The sequence below is a fragment of the Phascolarctos cinereus genome, unplaced genomic scaffold (genome assembly GCF_003287225.1).
Source record: "Phascolarctos cinereus isolate Bilbo 61053 unplaced genomic scaffold, phaCin_HiC Scaffold_5;HRSCAF=322, whole genome shotgun sequence".
NCBI classification, from domain to species: domain Eukaryota; kingdom Metazoa; phylum Chordata; class Mammalia; order Diprotodontia; family Phascolarctidae; genus Phascolarctos; species Phascolarctos cinereus.
The window spans coordinates 443,760,459-443,778,228 of NW_027555958.1; the positions used below are offsets into that span (position 1 = coordinate 443,760,459).

At 40.8% G+C, this 17,770-nt stretch overlaps 1 protein-coding gene across 2 annotated transcripts in view; it reads right to left on the bottom strand.

Moving 5' to 3' along the window:
* Window positions 1–17,770, bottom strand: part of TGFBR3 (transforming growth factor beta receptor 3) — a 239,881-nt gene that overhangs the window by 87,393 nt on the left and 134,718 nt on the right. For both annotated transcript variants that reach the window (XM_020975375.2, XM_020975374.2), the window contains one exon: window positions 9,595–9,732. In XM_020975375.2, coding sequence (XP_020831034.1) covers window positions 9,595–9,732 — 138 coding nt within the window. The remainder of the gene's footprint in view (window positions 1–9,594; window positions 9,733–17,770) is intronic.

Here is a 17,770-nt window from a genome sequence, read left to right on the forward strand (position 1 = left end):
GCTATACCACCCAATGTAGAATTTACAAGGCAAGCACAATATTTGCTTTCCTAGTGTCTTTGGACCCATTTTCCTAGGCACCCCTCCTCCCACCTCCTAACTCTCACCCTGCCAATGAGAAAAGAGTCCATCTGACCACTACCTAGGACTATGATTCTAAACATCATGAGAACTGAGCTGACCTATACCCTACAGCTTCCAGCCCAGGTGAGAACACTGAATTTTAGAGCAGAACAAGACCTCAGCAGCCAACGGCTTCTTACATAACCCTTCCAAATGACTTTTTAACTTGGCATTTTCAAAATGACCCAACTTAAGCCTTTAGGAAGGAGGGGTGACTCTATCAGGTGATGAAATCTTCAACTCTCCAATCTATAAACCATTTCTAAGTTTGCCTCCTGTCCCTTTATTTTGTGGAAAGAGAGAGACGAGGGACAGAGAGACAGAGACAGAGAAACACAGAGAGAGAGACAGAGAGAGACACAGAGAAAGACAGAGAGAGACAGAGAGAGAGCGTGTGTGTGTGTGTGTGTGTGTGAGAGAGAGAGAGAGAGAGAGAGAGAGAGAGAGAGAGAGAGAGAGAGAGAGAGAGAGAGATACAAAAAGTCCACCACTGGAAACTCTGCCCCAAACTCCTACCATCAATCTTCAGGCTGCTCCTGCTTCCTAGGTAACCAGCATAACTGAATAAATGAATAGCACATGGCAGAAAGAAACAAAATTCCACCTCTCTCTGCCCCATGTACTCCTTCTTCCCCATGTTTTGGAAACGTGAAAAGTATTTCCAAGATATAGCAGCAGAAAAATACTGCAGACTGTGTGTGTGTGTGTGTGTGTGTGTGTGTGTGTGTGTGAGAGAGAAAGAGAGAGAGAGAGAGAGAGAGAGGAGAGAGAGAGAAGAGAGAGAGAGAGGAGAGAGAGGGAGAGAGAGAGAGAGAGGGAGGAGGAAGAAAGAGAGGGAGGGAGAGGGAGAGGGAGAGGGAGAGAGAGAGGGAGAGAGAGAGGGAGAGAGAGAGGGAGAGGAGAGAGAGAGAGAGAGAGAGAGAGAGAGAGAGAGAGAGAGAGAGAGAGAGAGAGAGAGGAAGGGAGAGAGAGAGAGAGAGAGAAAGAGAGAGAAGAAAAAGAAGAAAAAAGAGAAAAAAATTCCTAAAAGCAATGATCGTATGACATAAGATTTTAGTTCTCCTTTGGGTCTATAAAACTTATCCTAAGATTTCACCCTTAATGAGTTGTGAGAACACCAAAGACACATCTTCCCTCTATTAATAAGTCCCTCACACCTTGTTTTTAAAGGTTTCCTTTTTGAAGTTTGGAAATAAAAATTGGTAAGTCCATTTTTTTCACATTCTACCTAAGTAAAATGTGAATCTACTCAGAAAGGGAAGATATCCTTACAGAACAAGACAAGCTCTTTAAAGGATTCACTTTGGTCCCAAAGGGCAGAGCCAGAAGCAATAGTTAGTTACTGAAGAGTCAAATGGAAGCACCAAGTACAGAGAAACTTTCTAACAATCAGAGCTATCTAAAAATAGAATAGGCTGCCTTGAGAGGGGGTGGGCTCCCCCTCCTCGGGGGTCTTCCAGGAGAGGCTGGGTAACCATTTGTTAAGTATGCTGCAGGGGAGATTCCTTTTGGGTATGGATTGGACAACATGGTCTCTTCCAACTCTCAAATTCTATGATGCTGTGATTTATCAACTCCTCAATTTATCAACACCTCAACAAGACATCTCAGGGTGCAGAGGAGTAGAAGAAGGGAATGCCAAAGACAAAAAAATCAAGTTCCCTGTCCTCTTTTTCTCTGTACCACTCATTAAATAATCTTGAATAAGTCGGTACCTCAATCTTCATCTCTTCTAAGGGTCTCTTGAGGTCTTCAAGTAAGATAAGCAGGTTTAATGAGCAGGGCCATATATCATACATCAAGAGCCAGAAAGGACCCCAGAGACCTTTCAAGCCCCTCATCTTACAGCTGAGAAAAGGAAGAGTCAGTAAGATTAAATGATGTGACCAAAGTCACACTGAATGATGTGCCCAAAGGTAATATCAACACTATTAAATCTGGATCTGAAGAACATGGCCCTACTTACATATAACATATACATATACATACATATATAAAAAAGACATATTTTACATATACATATACATATACATATACATATACATATACATATACATATACATATACATATACATATACATATACATATACATATACATATACATATACATATACATATACGTACACATATACGTATATGTATACGTATACATATACATGTAGATGTACATATACATGGCAGGAATCCTTGGGTCGTACTGTCACAAAAAAGCATTCGATGTCATTTTAACATTCACATTGATTTCTGAAAGAGGACAGGGAAGGTTCTATCAGAAAAAGATAACCAGGCCTAGTTTGAAAAGTCTTACTTCACTCACTATCTGCAGATCTGAGACCCAGAATGGGAAACAGATGTTCCAACTTCTCTTGCTGGCCACAAAGAAATAAGAAAATAAAATGGAAGGAAATGGTTGTCCTTAAGTTTCCTTAAGGGACTCTGAAAACAGATATAGACATCAGGTGTCTTAGAATTTAAAGACCCATTCTGGTCACAATGGCTCCTTTATGGTGGCTCCATGGAACAAGGACTGTATTTGGAGACGGGGGTGTAAGATCAAATGCTGTGTCATACTGTGCGTGACTGTGGTCAAATTAACTAACCTCCCTGGCCCTCAGTTTCTTCTTCTATCAAAAGAAGGGGCTGGATTGGATGCTGTCTAAGGTTCCTTCCAGATCTAAATACATGATCTACTCTTAGGTTGTTACTTATAAGTCTTGCAAGGTCCAATGATGGACGATGTGTCTGTAGTCCAAGGGCTAACCTAGGTAGGCTCAGAGAAGTCAACACCAGGTTAGCAAAGGGTAAAGAATTTTTTGGCCACAACATTCAAGGAATAGGTATTGAATTAAGTAGGGAATAGAGGGACAGCATCACATCAGTGGACAGTGGCAGGAGTCCCCACACCAAAAAATGACAGATTCTTGATATGCTGAAATACAATCATGCCTATGATAATAACATTATTGTCCTCCAAAGAATTTCAAAGAAATGGGTATGAAAGTTGCTATGAACCAAATCCCACGATGACAGGGACGTGGACCAAACCCTTCTAAAGTAATAGAGATTTAGTCAAAGGGAGATCTCTCAGCATCATGTAAGCCCTACACATTACAGATTAATATGAAATAACCAGTGGTAAAATATAACAAACATCATTTATTACTATGGTCTTCAGTTCTGTTCCATAGGAACTGATTTGGAAAAAGAACTCTGAATGAAAAGAAATGCAGGGGAAGGTGGCCTAGCAATTCCAGATCTTAAATTGTATTAAAAAGAAAAAGCAGCAATCATCAAAACTGCTTGGTACTGGCTAAGAAATAGAATGGTGGATCAGTGGAATAGGTTAGATATGCAAGACACAGTAGTCAATGACTATAGTAAACTATTATCTGATAAACCCAAAGACCCCAGCTTCTGGGATAAGAACCCACTCTCTGAAAAAAACTGCTGGGAAAACTGGAAAAGAGTATGGCAGAAACTAGGCATAGACCCAAATCTCACACCACATATCAAAATAAAGTCAAAATGGGTTCATGACTTAGATATAAAGGCTGATACTATAAGCAAACTGGGAGAACAAGGAATAGTTTACCTATCAGATCTATGGAGAACAGAAGAATTCATGTCCAAACAGGAGATAGAGAACATTATGAAAAGCAAAATGGATAATTTTGAAAAGTTTTTGCACAAACAAAGCCAATGCAACTAAGATTAGAAGGAAGGTAGAAAATTGGGAAAGAATTTTTACAACCAGTCTCTCTGATTAGGGCCTTATTTCTAAAACATATAGAGAATTAAGACAAATTTATAAGAATACAAGCCATTCCCCAATTGATAAATGGTCAAAGGATATGAACAGACAGTTCTCAGATGAAGAAATTAAAGCCATCTATAGTCACATGAAAAAATGCTCTGAATCGTTATTGATTAGAGAAATGCAAATCGAAACAACTCTGAGGTACCACATCACACCTATCAGATTGGCCAACATGACAAAACAGGAAAATGATAAATGCAGGAGAAGATGTGGGAAAATTGGAACATTAATGCATTGTTGGTGGAGTTGTGAAATGATTCAACCATTTTGGAGAACAATTTGGAACTATGCCCAAAGGGCTATAAAAATGTGCATACCCTTTGATCCAGCAATAGCACTTCTAAGGCTATATCCCAACGATATCATTCAGATGGGAAAGGGACCCACATGTACAAAAATATTTATAGCAGCTCTTTTTGTGGTGGCAAAGAATTGGAAATTGAGAGGATGCCCATCAATTGGGGAATGGCTGAGCAAGCTGTGGTATATGAATGTAATGGAATACTATTGCGCTATAAGAAATGATGAACAGGTTGATTTCAGAATAACCTGGAAAAACTTGTATGGTCTGATGCTGAGTGAAGTGAGCAGAACCAAGAGAACTTTGTACACAATAACAGCCATGTTGTGCGATGACTAATATTGATACACTTAACCCTTCTCAGCATTACGAAGATCTAAGACATCTCCAGAGGCCTCGTGATGGAAAATGCCATCCACATCCAAAGAAAGAACTATGGAAGTTGAATCGTATCATTTTTTTTCCTCTTCTGTTGAGTTTTGTTTCCTCTTTCTAATGGTTCCTCCTATTGGTTTTAATTTTTACTTACAACTTCACTAATGTGAAAATATGCTTAATGGGAATGTAAATGTTTATCCTATATCAGACTGTGCACTGTCTTGGGGAGGGTGATGGGGAGAAAGGGGAGAAAAAATTTAAACTCAAAAGCATGTGGAAGTGATTGTTGATAAATCAAAATAAGCTAATAAAAAAAAAAGAACTCTGGTGACTTTAAGCAAGTTGGCCACAGTTTGCTCATTTATAAAATGTCTGGACTAGAGGACAGGTCTCTACTATTCCTTCTAGCTCTAAATTTAATGATCTCTAAAAAAGGGAAAAGGACCCACATGCGCAAAAACATTTATAGCAGCCCTTTTCATGTAGCAAAATATTAGAAATGGAGGGCATGTTCATTAATTGGAGAATGGTTGAACAAGCTATGATATATGAATGTAATGGAATACATTGTGCAATAAGAAATGATGAATAGGCAGATTTCAGAAAAACCTGAAAAGACTTGTATGAACTGATGCAAAGTGAAATGAGCAGAACCAGGAAAACATTGTACACAGTATCAGCAACATTGTATGATGATCAGCTAGGAATGACTCAGCTCTTCTCAGCAACACAGTGATCCAAGACAAGGACAAAGGACTCAGGAAGGAAAATGTTATTCATATCCAGATAAAGAACTGATGGACTCTGAACGCAGATCGAAGCATCTTTTTGTCACTTACTTTATAATTTCTCACGTTTTTTTCCTTTTGATCTGTTTCTTCTTTCACAAATGTGACTAATGTGGAAATATGACATGATAGCATATGTATAACCTATGCCAAATTGCCTACCATTTTCAAAAGCGGGAGGGGAGGGAGAAAAATTTGGAATTCAAAAATCTTATAAAAATGAATGCTAAAAATTGTCAACATGGGATGGGGAAAAATAAAATACTATTAAAAAAGAGAAAAAAATAAATTCAATGATCTCTTGATTTCCTCAATTATCATTTTAAATAAAAGAGCTTATTGGCACTAATTTCTATGTCATTTAAAGTATGCTAGGCATATACTGGGGCATCTAAGTGACTCCATGAATAGAGCACAGGGCGTGGGGTCAAGAAGACCTGAGTTCAAATTCAGCCTTGGATGCATCCTAACTGTGTGACCTAGGGCAAGTCATTTAACCTCGGTCTTCCTCAGTTTCCTCAACTGCACCTACCTGCCACAGTTGTTGTGAGATAATAAAAAGCTATTAGCACAGTTCCTGGCACATAACAGGCACAATAGAAATGCTTATCCCCTTCTCTTCATAATCCATGACAAGGTCACATCCCTCTGGCCATCACCCTATACAAGAACCCAGAGACAAGAACAGATATCGGACTGTTACTCATTATCACGGGATGATCGATTTGGGGTGAAAGTCAACTCAGAGAGCTTGAAAAGATGAAAAACTTGCTTGTATCTAAGGCAGAATTTGAACTCAGATCTTCCTGACTCCTAGTCCAGCCATCTATCCAATAAACCATCTAGATGCTACAATAAATAAGTCTTCCTGGTATGAGGAAGACCTTTCTCTAGATAGATTAAGATCCATAATCTGTGACAGCCAATACTGGTTTATTGCTCTACTGCCACAGTAGCACCGTGGCTGTCCAGCTGACAGCCCCCATTCTCACTACCTGACTGGTCCGCCTGCTTCTGACCAGACATTTCCCTGCATTTCCCAGTAACATAAAATTCTAACTTTCAAGGATTATTTTATTTTGCTTTTTTTTTTTTTTAACGCTAGGATACTCTAAAGGTCAGGAGGACCTGAGTTCAAATCCGGCCTCAGACACTTAAGAGCTTTTTGATCCTGGGTAAGTCACTTAACCTGACTGCCTCAGTTTCCTCACCTGTACAATAAGCTGGAGAAGGAAATGGCCGACCACTCCAGCATCCTTACCACGAAAACCTCAAATAGGATCATGAACAGGTGGACACAACTAACCTGACTAAAAACCACCACCCTATAACTCTATCAGAAAACTGTGGGTTTTTTCATTAACAAATATTGTCAGAGAAATTAAATTCTGCCAAAAGCACCACTTAGTTTTGTAAATGATCCAAGAAGGAAGTTAAAAAGCATCAAGACATGATGGAAAAAAACTCTTGACTTCGGAGTCTGGGGACCTAGAATTAGATTGTGTCACTGATGCTTACCCCCTGTGCAACCTTGGGCATTTTGTTGCTCTTCTGTTATGTCCAACTCTCCACGACCTTGTCTGTGGTTTTTCTTGGCCAAGATACTGGAGTGGTTTACTGTTTCCTTCTCCAGCTCATTTTACAGATGAGAAAATTGAGGCACACAGGGTTAAGTGACTTGCCCAGGGTCACACTGCTAGTAAGTATCTGAGGCTGGCTTGGAACTCTCAAAAATGAGTCTTCCTGACTCCAGGCCCAGCATTCTACCCACTGCACCACCTGACTGCCCCCAGAAGTCACAAAGAGGCCAATTTAAGCTCAACATCAGGAATGATGTTTTAGCAATGAGAATTGTCCCAAAGTGGACAGGTGGGAGGTGGTGGGTTCTCCCTTCAAGCAGAAGCTGGCTGAGTCCTCACTCATTGGGCATGGAGATTTTCTTGGGCACAGACCAGATGACCAATGATGTCCCTTCCAATTCTGAAAATCTATTATTACATGACCCTTACTTTTAATATGGCTCCCTTAGACAAGGACATACAAGAATTTGGGCACCATTGGGCTGTTTATAATTAAGAATACAAGTCTATTTTCCCAACAGAACTACAAAGTTAGGATAAAATGAGCCACTCAGAAATTTAGCTGACATCAGACATTCTTGAGCCAACATACTTTTAATGGAAATAGAGGTCAATCTAACAGATCCAGGCTCCAACTTTATCATACTGCAACATAAATTTTCCCTGGACCATGATAATGGGGAGTATTGCCTAGGCTGTGGAAAGTAAGGGGTGTGTGTGGGGGGGTGGGTGTATGTGTGCATGTGATCATGAGCCTCACACCACATAGACTGAGTACATAAAAGTAATTAGGAGGAGTAGCAATCCTAATTACTAAATGATTACTGGCCCCTTGCAGTTTTACAAGGGGGATTCTTTTAGCCATGGGTCAAATTAAAGCCTTCTTAACTGGTAAATCTTTGAGATTTTTCAAAACTAGAGTTCATCTACCCATAGAAGGTAATAATACTTTGAATTACTTTCAATCTCCTACTGCCAGTTTTATGGGACACCCTGAAGGCAGAAATACTCAGAGCTTAGGCCTCCACTTGTCTCAGATGCCTTATGTTCCATCCCACTTAGGAGGGGCCAAAATTCAAAAGCTTAGGGCTCAAAGCTGAGGTCCTAACAGCTAACAATATGAGCATGTATCTCTATGAAGAGAAACTGTGAGCTATCACAGCAAAGCGGCCGTCACACTCATCATCAGACATGGTGTCATACCCCAAAAATCCCATCTAAACAACGCGTCTAATTCATGACAACTAGCAAACTTGGACGTGCTGGCAAATGAAGAGGCCATGATTTACAAACAGTAGGTAATGTTTGGCTCTCTCCGTAGATGCAGTGTTCTACAAAACAGAAATGACTTCACTGGGGTGCTGCCCGTAACAAAGTTGGAGGAATCCTCCTATCAGAAAGAAGGCCCTTCTTACAGACAAAACAAGATAGCCTCGCGCATGTTTATGTTGTGGTCCGAGACCACACATCAAGGGGCTATTTACAATGTTTATAATGCTCTTGGTGCCACGGGGGCAGACCAAGGGCTGAAATCAAAGCTTAGGCCACACAAGTGTTTCTGATGCCTCAGCCTGCTGGGGTCTATTAGCCATCAGTTTCCCTGAAATACAAATGGGTACTTTCTCCAATGGCCTGGCAAGGCTTCCTAACACCTTACGAGAATATACACCAGAAATGTGACTTTCTATTAATATTTTTTTGGGGAAAATAGGGGCGGGGTGGAATTGCTTCATAAAAGAAGCTTACACTCTCAAGTACAGAAGGTTCAAGGGCAGAAGAAATCTCAGGATTGTTTGGTTCATTCAACCCCCCAAAGAGGTCCAGAAATATTAAGACGTGCCCAAGGATAGGGAATGGACCTGGGATTTCATCGTGGATTTTTTGGCTCCACCAAAGCACCTTTTCTTCCTAAAATACTGGTGTCAAAGTCAAATAGAAACCAATCCCTACACTCCTGCATACTGGGTTTTTGTTGTTGTTATTAGAAAACTACAAATTAACATTATCTATCTTGTCCTACTGGAGAAGAAAATGGCAAACCAGCATCTCTGCCAAGAAAACCTCAAATGAGGTTTCAGAGTTGGGCATGACTGGAAAACAATTTAACAACCCTCCAAACACTGTACTATATTTTTGTTTATGTTATTAAACATTTCCCAATTACATCTTAATCTGGTTCTGGCATTTGGTAGACTGTGAACTTGACAGCAGTGGCCTCAGTTTTATAAATGACTTGCCCAGGGCCACACAGACAGTATATGTCAGAACTGGAACTCAAACCCAGATCTTCCCCGTTCCAAGGACAGTTCTCTGTCTACTGTACCACACTGCATCTCTCTTGCTTAAGGATACCAAGACCAAAGCCAGTCTATGTCACAGAAACAGATTCAGAGCAGAAAAGGGACCCCAATCATTTTATAATGAGAAAACTGAGATCCAGGGCCAGTAAACAACTTGCCAAAGGATATACAGGTAGTAAGTGGAAGAAACTAGGATCTGAACCCAGGTCCTCAGACTTCATATCCAGTGCTCACTCCACGAAGGTAGTAGGGAATACCACTTCTTCACTCAATTGTTAGTTTCAGTGGGTAATAATAAGCACTTACAAAGAAAAGTCTGGGGACACCAGGAGCAAGCCTCTCAGTCTTTAACTTCCAGACCATAGGCTGAGGGGAGTTGAGCAGGAACACAATAGATTTCTGATGAATATGCACTGATGAGATGGGTTTCAGGTGCAGGGTGATCTACAAAAGAGCAAAAAAGAGGAAAAACATTAGAACTGGGGTATTTTATTAAAACTCCTTCAGGGTGGCATCTGCAACCCTGATTCCATCCAGTACAGTTAAGACCATTCCCATACCTTAGGTCAGATTCTGCAAATCTGATTGCCTCATCCAAGTCAGCGGGTGAGCCTGACCAAGCCCGGTAACCAAGCAGAAAAGAGACAAGGAACAAATACAGAACTGGGCCAAGGCAAAGAAAAGCTGTCTTCCTTGAACTGCCTTAGCCTGAGGTCAAATGACTAAGCTGAAAATCAGAGAACAGAAGAAGGCACTGTGGAAGACAACTGGCCCTGGGGATCTCTGGAGAGAACCTTCCTTTTCTCCCTCCCAGGTAAGCTTCCGCCCCTTCAATAATAAGCAACATCTTGCCAAAGAAAACTAAGAGAAGACGGGAAAGCCAGAAAATTATCGGCCCCGTCTTGCATCTCCCCAATTGTTGGTTTCAAGGGGTTTTCCCAAAAAATAAAGCCCAAAGGACACAAGAACAAAAAAAAAAATGGATTGTGCCAGGCCTTTGAGAAAAACAGGAAAGAAACATAGATGAGCCTGGGCAGGAAATCTCAGCCCTGTTTTCATAAATGCCAAAGAACAATCATTTCCAGCCTCAGAAAATGGCCACTAGGCATCTGTGAACAGTGATATGCTCCCTCTACCTGGGGCACAGATGGTCCAGACACCACCTTCCAGAGAGCATCTCCACCCTCCCAGGAGCTCATCCAACCAGCTCCACTGAAGTGCAGCTGTCCCAATAGGTTGGTGAGTGGCTGAAACTCACCTAAAACAACCCCAGATAAAATAGTAATATCACAATAACTAATTTTTATGTAGCACTTTAAGGTGTCCAAACCTTTTTATAAGAATTATCCATTAGAGCTCCAAAGGGACCCTGAAAGATAGGTTATTATTGTGCTCATTTTATAGATGAGGACTGAGAGGTTCAGGATTAGTCACAAAGCTAGTGAGCATCTAACACAAAACTGGGTCTTCCTGACCCCCACATCCTAGGGGCAGCTAGGTGGCTTAATCGATAGAGTGCTGGGCCTAGAGTCAGGAAGACTCCTCTCCTGAGTTCAAATCTGGCCTCAGATACTTAATAGCTGTGTGACTGTGGGCAAGTCACAGTTTATCTCAGTTTACCCATCTGTAAAATGAGCTGGAGAAGGAAAAGGCAAAGCACTCCAGTATCTTTGCTCCTAATTGGTCTCACTACTTCCAAGCTCTTCTTCTCTCCAATCTCTCCCCAACACTGAGAGGCTGCTAAAATAATCTTCCTAAAGTATGGTCTGCCCTGCTCAAAATCCTTCCCCGGCCCCCACAGCTGCTAAGGTAAAATACAGCCGGTCTTGGCATAGCCTTCCACATATTTGCCCATGCCTGGAAAGCTCTCTCTCCTTATTTCTGCTTCTAAGAATTTCTATGTTCCTTCAAAGCTAGTTCAGGTGCCATCTCAGGTGGGCAGCCTTCCCTGAAACTCCCAGTAGTTATCAGTGCCTTCTGTCTCCTCAAATTACCCTCCATCTCATTATCTATGTACCCGTTGTATCACCCCAGCAGAGACTGACTGTTTTGTTGAATTGTGGTATCCTGGAAGCCAATACCTTTGAGGAGTGACCAGTAGAAGATTCTGAGCCCCAAAAGAGGCAGAGATTTCAAGTACAATGGTAAGTGAACAACGAGATTCTTCCGCTGGAAAATACCCAGCTATAAATGAAAACAATGAGGAAGCACGTTCGTGTCAAACCCTTAGAGTTATTAATTATTGTAATAATAATATATATTAGATCTAATAATAGTTTCTGTTGTTCAGTTGTTTCTGTCATGGCTGACTCTTCATGACCCTATTTGGGGTTTTTTGGGCAAAGATACTAGAGTGGTTTGCCATTTTCTTCTCCAGCTCATTTTACAGATGAGGAAACTAAGGCAAACAGGGTTGAGTTACTTGCCAGGGTCACACAGCTAGTAAGTGTCTGAGGCCAGATTTAAACTCCAGACCCAGTGCTCTATCCACTGCACCACCTTGCTGCCCAGTAATATAACAATAATATTAACAACATTCTAATAATAATAAAATTTTAATTCTAATTTCAAACTCATGTCAGAGTGCTTGAAACTAGACGGATGGGATTTGAAATAGCAAATGTCTTTATATCAAGTTTCTGTATAGCAAGGCACATTCCCACATGGAATCAAATCAAAACATTTTTTCTAATGGCCTTCTCTACCATGCTCATCATACCTAAGCATCTGGGTGTTGCAGCAGACAGAGTGATGGACTTGGAGGTGGGAAGACTTGAGGTCACTCCAACCTGACACTTACTAGCTATATGACCCTGGGAAAGTCACTTAACCTCTGTCAAGTCTCAGTTTGCACATCTGTAAAATAGGGATAATAATAGCAACTACCTCCTGGGATTATTGTAAGGATGAAATGATATCTGTTAAGCACTTTATAAACACCCTATAAATGTTAGCTGTTATTATTATCATCAGACCAGCTTTTATCGGAGATAGTGCCTCCTGTCTCCTGAGTTTTGGAATAAAATTGACTAGGACCAGCTGCTGTTAAAGAATGACCCTGAGAAAATGTGAGAAATGCCAGAAAAACACACTGCAGAATACTATTTTAAAATATTCCCCTTTGGTCCCTGAGGAAGTTCATCCACTTAGCTTTGGAACTTCTACCACAAAACTGAGAGATGTTGATTTTTAACCAACTTCAATCTTACCTAGCCGACCCCAGTTCATAGACCATGCTTCAAAGCACATCCAGGCATCTGCCATCTTGACTTCTACCTTGCTACCCTGACCACCCACACCGTTCCTCTCTTTACACCTCTTCTCCTGGGTACAGTAATCAAGTCACTTCTACTGGCAATTCTGGAAGGGTTACATCAATGGACAATCAACCCACCATCTCTGGGACTCCCCACATCTCTCTGGCCACGCTACCCCTCCAAGTGTTGTTTCCCACCCAGCAGGGGCAGTATCTTATTTTGTATGTGTATCCCCAGTGCCTATCTGAGTGCTGGGCACATATCAAACACAATTAGTTTTTTCATTCATTCATTTGTACTCTCCAGTCTGGCAATGTATTGGTTTAGTTTCATTAACTGGACAGGCAGCATAGTGGATACAGAGCCAGTTTTGAAGCCAGCAAGACCTGGATTCAAGTCCTGTGTCTGATATATCCTGGCTATGTGCAAATTGAGCAAGTCACTTAAGGTCATAGTCAGTGCTCTAAGGAAATTTCTAAGAATTTAAGTTGAAGGCTTCTGGGAGCCAAGATGGCAGAGTAAAAAGGTAGTCACTCTCACCCACCCCTATCAACCTCTGAAAACCCAGAAAATATCACCCCAGAAAAAAAAAACAAACCTGGAACAGCTGAACTAGAAGAAAGACGGGGAACAGCAGCGCAGCAGCCCAGCAAATGGATCTCCCAGTGCCTCAGCAAAAATAAGGGAAGCAGCACTACAAAGGGCCCCAGGCAGATAAGTACCCTACAGCATTCATCTGAAAGGAGCTGAAGAAAGCTAAAGGAAAGGAAAAGCAGGCAACCTAGAATTGCCTGAAAGTTCCAGCCTTGCTGATTCCAGCCCAACATGAGGTAAGCTGCCAAAACCCTACAGCCTCCAATTGCCAACATAAGAGGCCCCAGCACACAAAGCCAGTGACCAAGACCTAGGCTCCCAACACAAGAAGCTTGGGTCAGTGCCCTCTGTTCCCCAGCAGGAGAGCTCAATCTCTTTAAAGGCCAGGGAATAAAGAAACCATGAGTAAAAAGAAACATACCATAGATTCATATTATGAGAAGAGTGAAGATCAAGACAGAAATTCTGAAGAGGACAACATTGTCAACAAACCCACATCTGCAACATCAAAAGGGAATATGAACTGGTCTGAAGCCCAAAAAGCCTTCTTAGAAGAGCTCAAGAAGGATTTTAAAAGTCTAATGAGAGAGGTAGAAGAGTCCTTAAAAAATACAATTGGCCAATTGGAAAAAAAGTACACTGAAGAAAACAAGTCCCTAAAAAACACAATTGGCCAATTGAAGAAGGAAGTACAAAAACTAACAGAAGAAAACAATCTGTTAAAAACTAGAATTGGACAAATGGAAACTAATGACTCTATGAAAGAGCAAGAATCAGTCAAATAGAAACAAAAAAATGAAAAAATAGATGAAAATGTAAAATACCTCATGGGTAAAACAACCAACCTGGAAAATCGATCCAGGAGAGACAATTTAAAAATCATTGGACTACCTGAAAATCATGATGAAAAAAAGAGCCTGGACAGTATCTTTCAGGAAATCATAAAGGAAAACTGCCCAGAAGTCCTAGAAACAGAAGGTAAAATAACCATAGAAAGAATACACCACTCACCACCTGAAAGAGATCCCAAATTGACAATGCCAAGGAATATATAGCAAAATTCCAAAATTACCAGATGAAAGAGAAGGTGCTGCAAGCAGCCAGAAAGAAACAATTTAAATATCATGGAACCACAGTCAGGATTACACAGGACCTTGCAGCTTCTACATTAAAAGACCACAGGGCATGGAACATGATATTCCATAAGGCAAAGGAGCTTGGATTGCAGCCAAGGATCAACTACCCTGCAAAAATGAGCATGATTTTTCAAGGGAGAAGATGGATATTCAACGAAATAGGGGACTTCCAAATCTTTCTCATAAAAAGACCAGAGCTCAACAAAAAATTTGATCTTCAAGTACAAGATTCAAGAAAGACATAAAAAGGTATATGGGACAAAAAGATACAAAATGTTAATAAGGGCGGACTGTTTACATCCCTACAAGGGAAGATGACACTTGCAACTCTTGAGAACTGTATTATTACACCATGTTAAAGGAGTATACATAAAGGGGTGGATATTAGTTGACTTTGATGTAATGATAAAAAAAAATCTAATCAAGTGGATTAAATGGATCCAAGTAAGTGGATTAGTCTGATCTTAGAAAATGTACTGAGAAAGGAAGAGGCAGACAAGGGCAAGTTACATTACAGGAAAAGACAGAAAATCCTATTACAGCAGAAGGAAAGAAGGGAGGGGGTGAGCATTGTTTGAACCTTACTCTCATCAGATTTGGCTCAAGAAGGGAATAACATAATCAGTTAGGTATAGAAATCTAACTTGCCCTATAGGCAGTAGGAGGGAAAAGGGGAAAGAAAAGGGAGGGGGGATAGAAGGGAGGGAAGAAGCAATAAGGGCAAAGGGGAAGAAAAGGGAGAGGGATAATAGAAGGCAGGAGAGTCTGAAGGAGGCAATGGTCAAAAGCAAAGCACTAGTGGGGGGGAAGGAGAAAGGAGAAAGAAAAGCATAACAGGGGGGAAAAAGGATGGAGAAAAAGACACAGATAGTAATCATAACTGTGAAAGTTGAATCGCTATCTTTTTTTTTTCTCTTCTGTTGAGTTTTGTTTCTTCTTTTTGATGGTTCCTCCTATTGATTTTAATTTTTACTTACAACTTCACTAATGTGAAAATATGTTTAATAGGAATGTAAATGTATAGCCTATATCAGATTGTGTGCCGTCTTGGGGAGGGTGGTGTGGAGGAAGGGGGAGAAAAATTTTAAACTCAAAAGCATATGGAAGTGATTGTTGATAAATCAAAATAAATTAATTTTTTTTAAAAAAAGGAATTTAAGTTGAAGAAAAAGTGCTTATTTTTTACTGGGAGAGGGACTTTCCTCCCCAGGAAGTTCATCTTACCAATGAAATCACAAGTCCAGACCCTAATCTTATCAGTGCCTGGCATACAGGAGCTACTTAGTAAATGCTTATTGGCTGCTTGAATATTCCTATTCCCATATTTCTTTTTTATTTTTTGATATAAGGGATGGTCCAATGGGTACAAGAGGAAAGAAGGAAGTCATATAAAAACAAAAGTTATCAATAAAAATGGGGGGGGGGAGTAAAATATTCCTTAAATTAATAAAATTTTTAAAAATCCAAATGGGTTAAAGTGAAAAGAAAATATACATAAGTGTGAAATTTAAGGAATCTTCCAGATGGCTCAGAGATTTTGAAATATGGCACATATGATCAAGGAAAGGTTACTAAGGGTCACAACTATCACTGCTTTCCTGGAAACAACTTCCTTATTCAATATGTGGCCGCGTCTGGCCAAGAAGAGTCATTCTGGCACATTCAACACAGGCAGAGTCCCAAGAACCATTTAGCAAAGAAAAATTCATACCATGGCATGGAAATTAAAGAGAAAAAACATCCAATATATTTTTAAAGCCACATTAGTTCTCCTGAAATTACCTTGTATATCTGTATCTATGTACATGTCGAATCACCTCTCCCCATCACCTGTAGAATGGAAACTCCTTGGGGGCAGGAACTAATTCATCTTTATTACAGTATCCTCAGTACTTAACACATATTTTAGTCCAGAACTGTAATTTGAAGATATTCCTAGATGTAAAAATATTTAAAGATATTCCTAAGTATGGAAACTCCATTGACGTAGATGAATAATTCCTCTGTAGCTTAGAGTCTTAACAAACTGCCCAGGACCAAGGGTTGGGTGACTTGTCCAGGGTCATAGTCAATATGTATTAGAGGTTAGACTTGAACTAAGGTTCAACTGACTCCCAAGTTGGCCTTTTATCTGTAACACTATGATGTTTCTAACTTTGCACATAGTAGGTATTTAACTACTTTAATTGCCTTCTACATGCAAGGCACTAAGAATTTTTTTGTTTTTCAATTGTGTCCAACTCTTTATGATCCCATTTTGGGGTTTTCTTGGCAAAGACACTGGAGTGGTTTGCCATTTCCTTCTCCAGCTCATTTTATAGATGAGGAAACTGAGGCAAACAGGGTTAAGTGACTTGCCCAGGATCACACAGCTAGTAAGTGTCTGAGGCCAGATTCGAACTTATGAAGATGAGTCTTCTGGACTCTATCCACTGCACCACCTACTGAGAATACAAAGACAGAAGTAAAACAGCTGTTGTTCTCAAGTGTCCCAAGGGAGACAAAATGTATGCATAGAGAGATATAGAAAATATAATTATTTTTAACAGGGCAAAGATAAGGTAAAATAGAGACACAGATGGTGGACTGGACTAGCAATTGGAGAGATCAGTGTTTAGCACAGTGCCTGGCACATAAGAAAGTCATTCAGTTATCCAACAAGCATTCGTTCTCAGCTTTGAAGGAAACAGGGATTCTAAGAGGAAGAGGTGAGAAGTGAGGGCATTCCAGGCCTAGGGGATGGCCACTGCGAAGGACAAGGATAGGAGACAGAACACTATCTAGAAAAACCACAGTGAGAAGGTCAGCCTGTGTGGATCCTAGTGAATGCATGAAAGGATTAAGTGACAAGTCGAGAAAGGTAGGTTAAGGACGGAGGACTTTCAAAGCCAAACACAGGAGTTCATAATTGGTCCAAGAGGTAACGGGGGAGATACTGGAGGGTACTGAACTAGGGAGGATGGGAAGATCTGAGGACAGGGGAACAATTAGGAGTCTGTTAACACAGTCATGGTGAGAGGTGAGGAGGCCTTAATGTCTGCTGAATTGAATTGAAACAAGGGGTAAAAAGGTTAATTTAGCCTACAGGGGTATCCAGTGGAGCATGCTTGGAGTTGCCATACCTCCTTCCCATCAACCAAGTGCAAGCTTTGGAAACTGCTTTCAGCAACATATGACTCAACACTGAAGGGCCTTAGAGCCAAGAACTGATGAGTCAGGGAATGTTCAAGAGAAAGCCTCCATCCCCAGCCTTACTCTTCCTTTCTGGATGGGAATCCTCAGAGCTATTAAAGCTGCTTCCCGAGGGAGTGGGGGGTGGATAGTTGTTCTGACCCAACCCAGTCTCCATGTAACCATATGTGTGGGGTATCCAAAGCACATGTGCTGCCTAGACAAATGTGTTTTGGGGGCTGCCCTCTTTTATGTCTGTTCTTTACAGATGCCAGACGAAGAAGTAACTGTCCTGAGATGGCCCTACGCAGGCTTAGAGGTGAC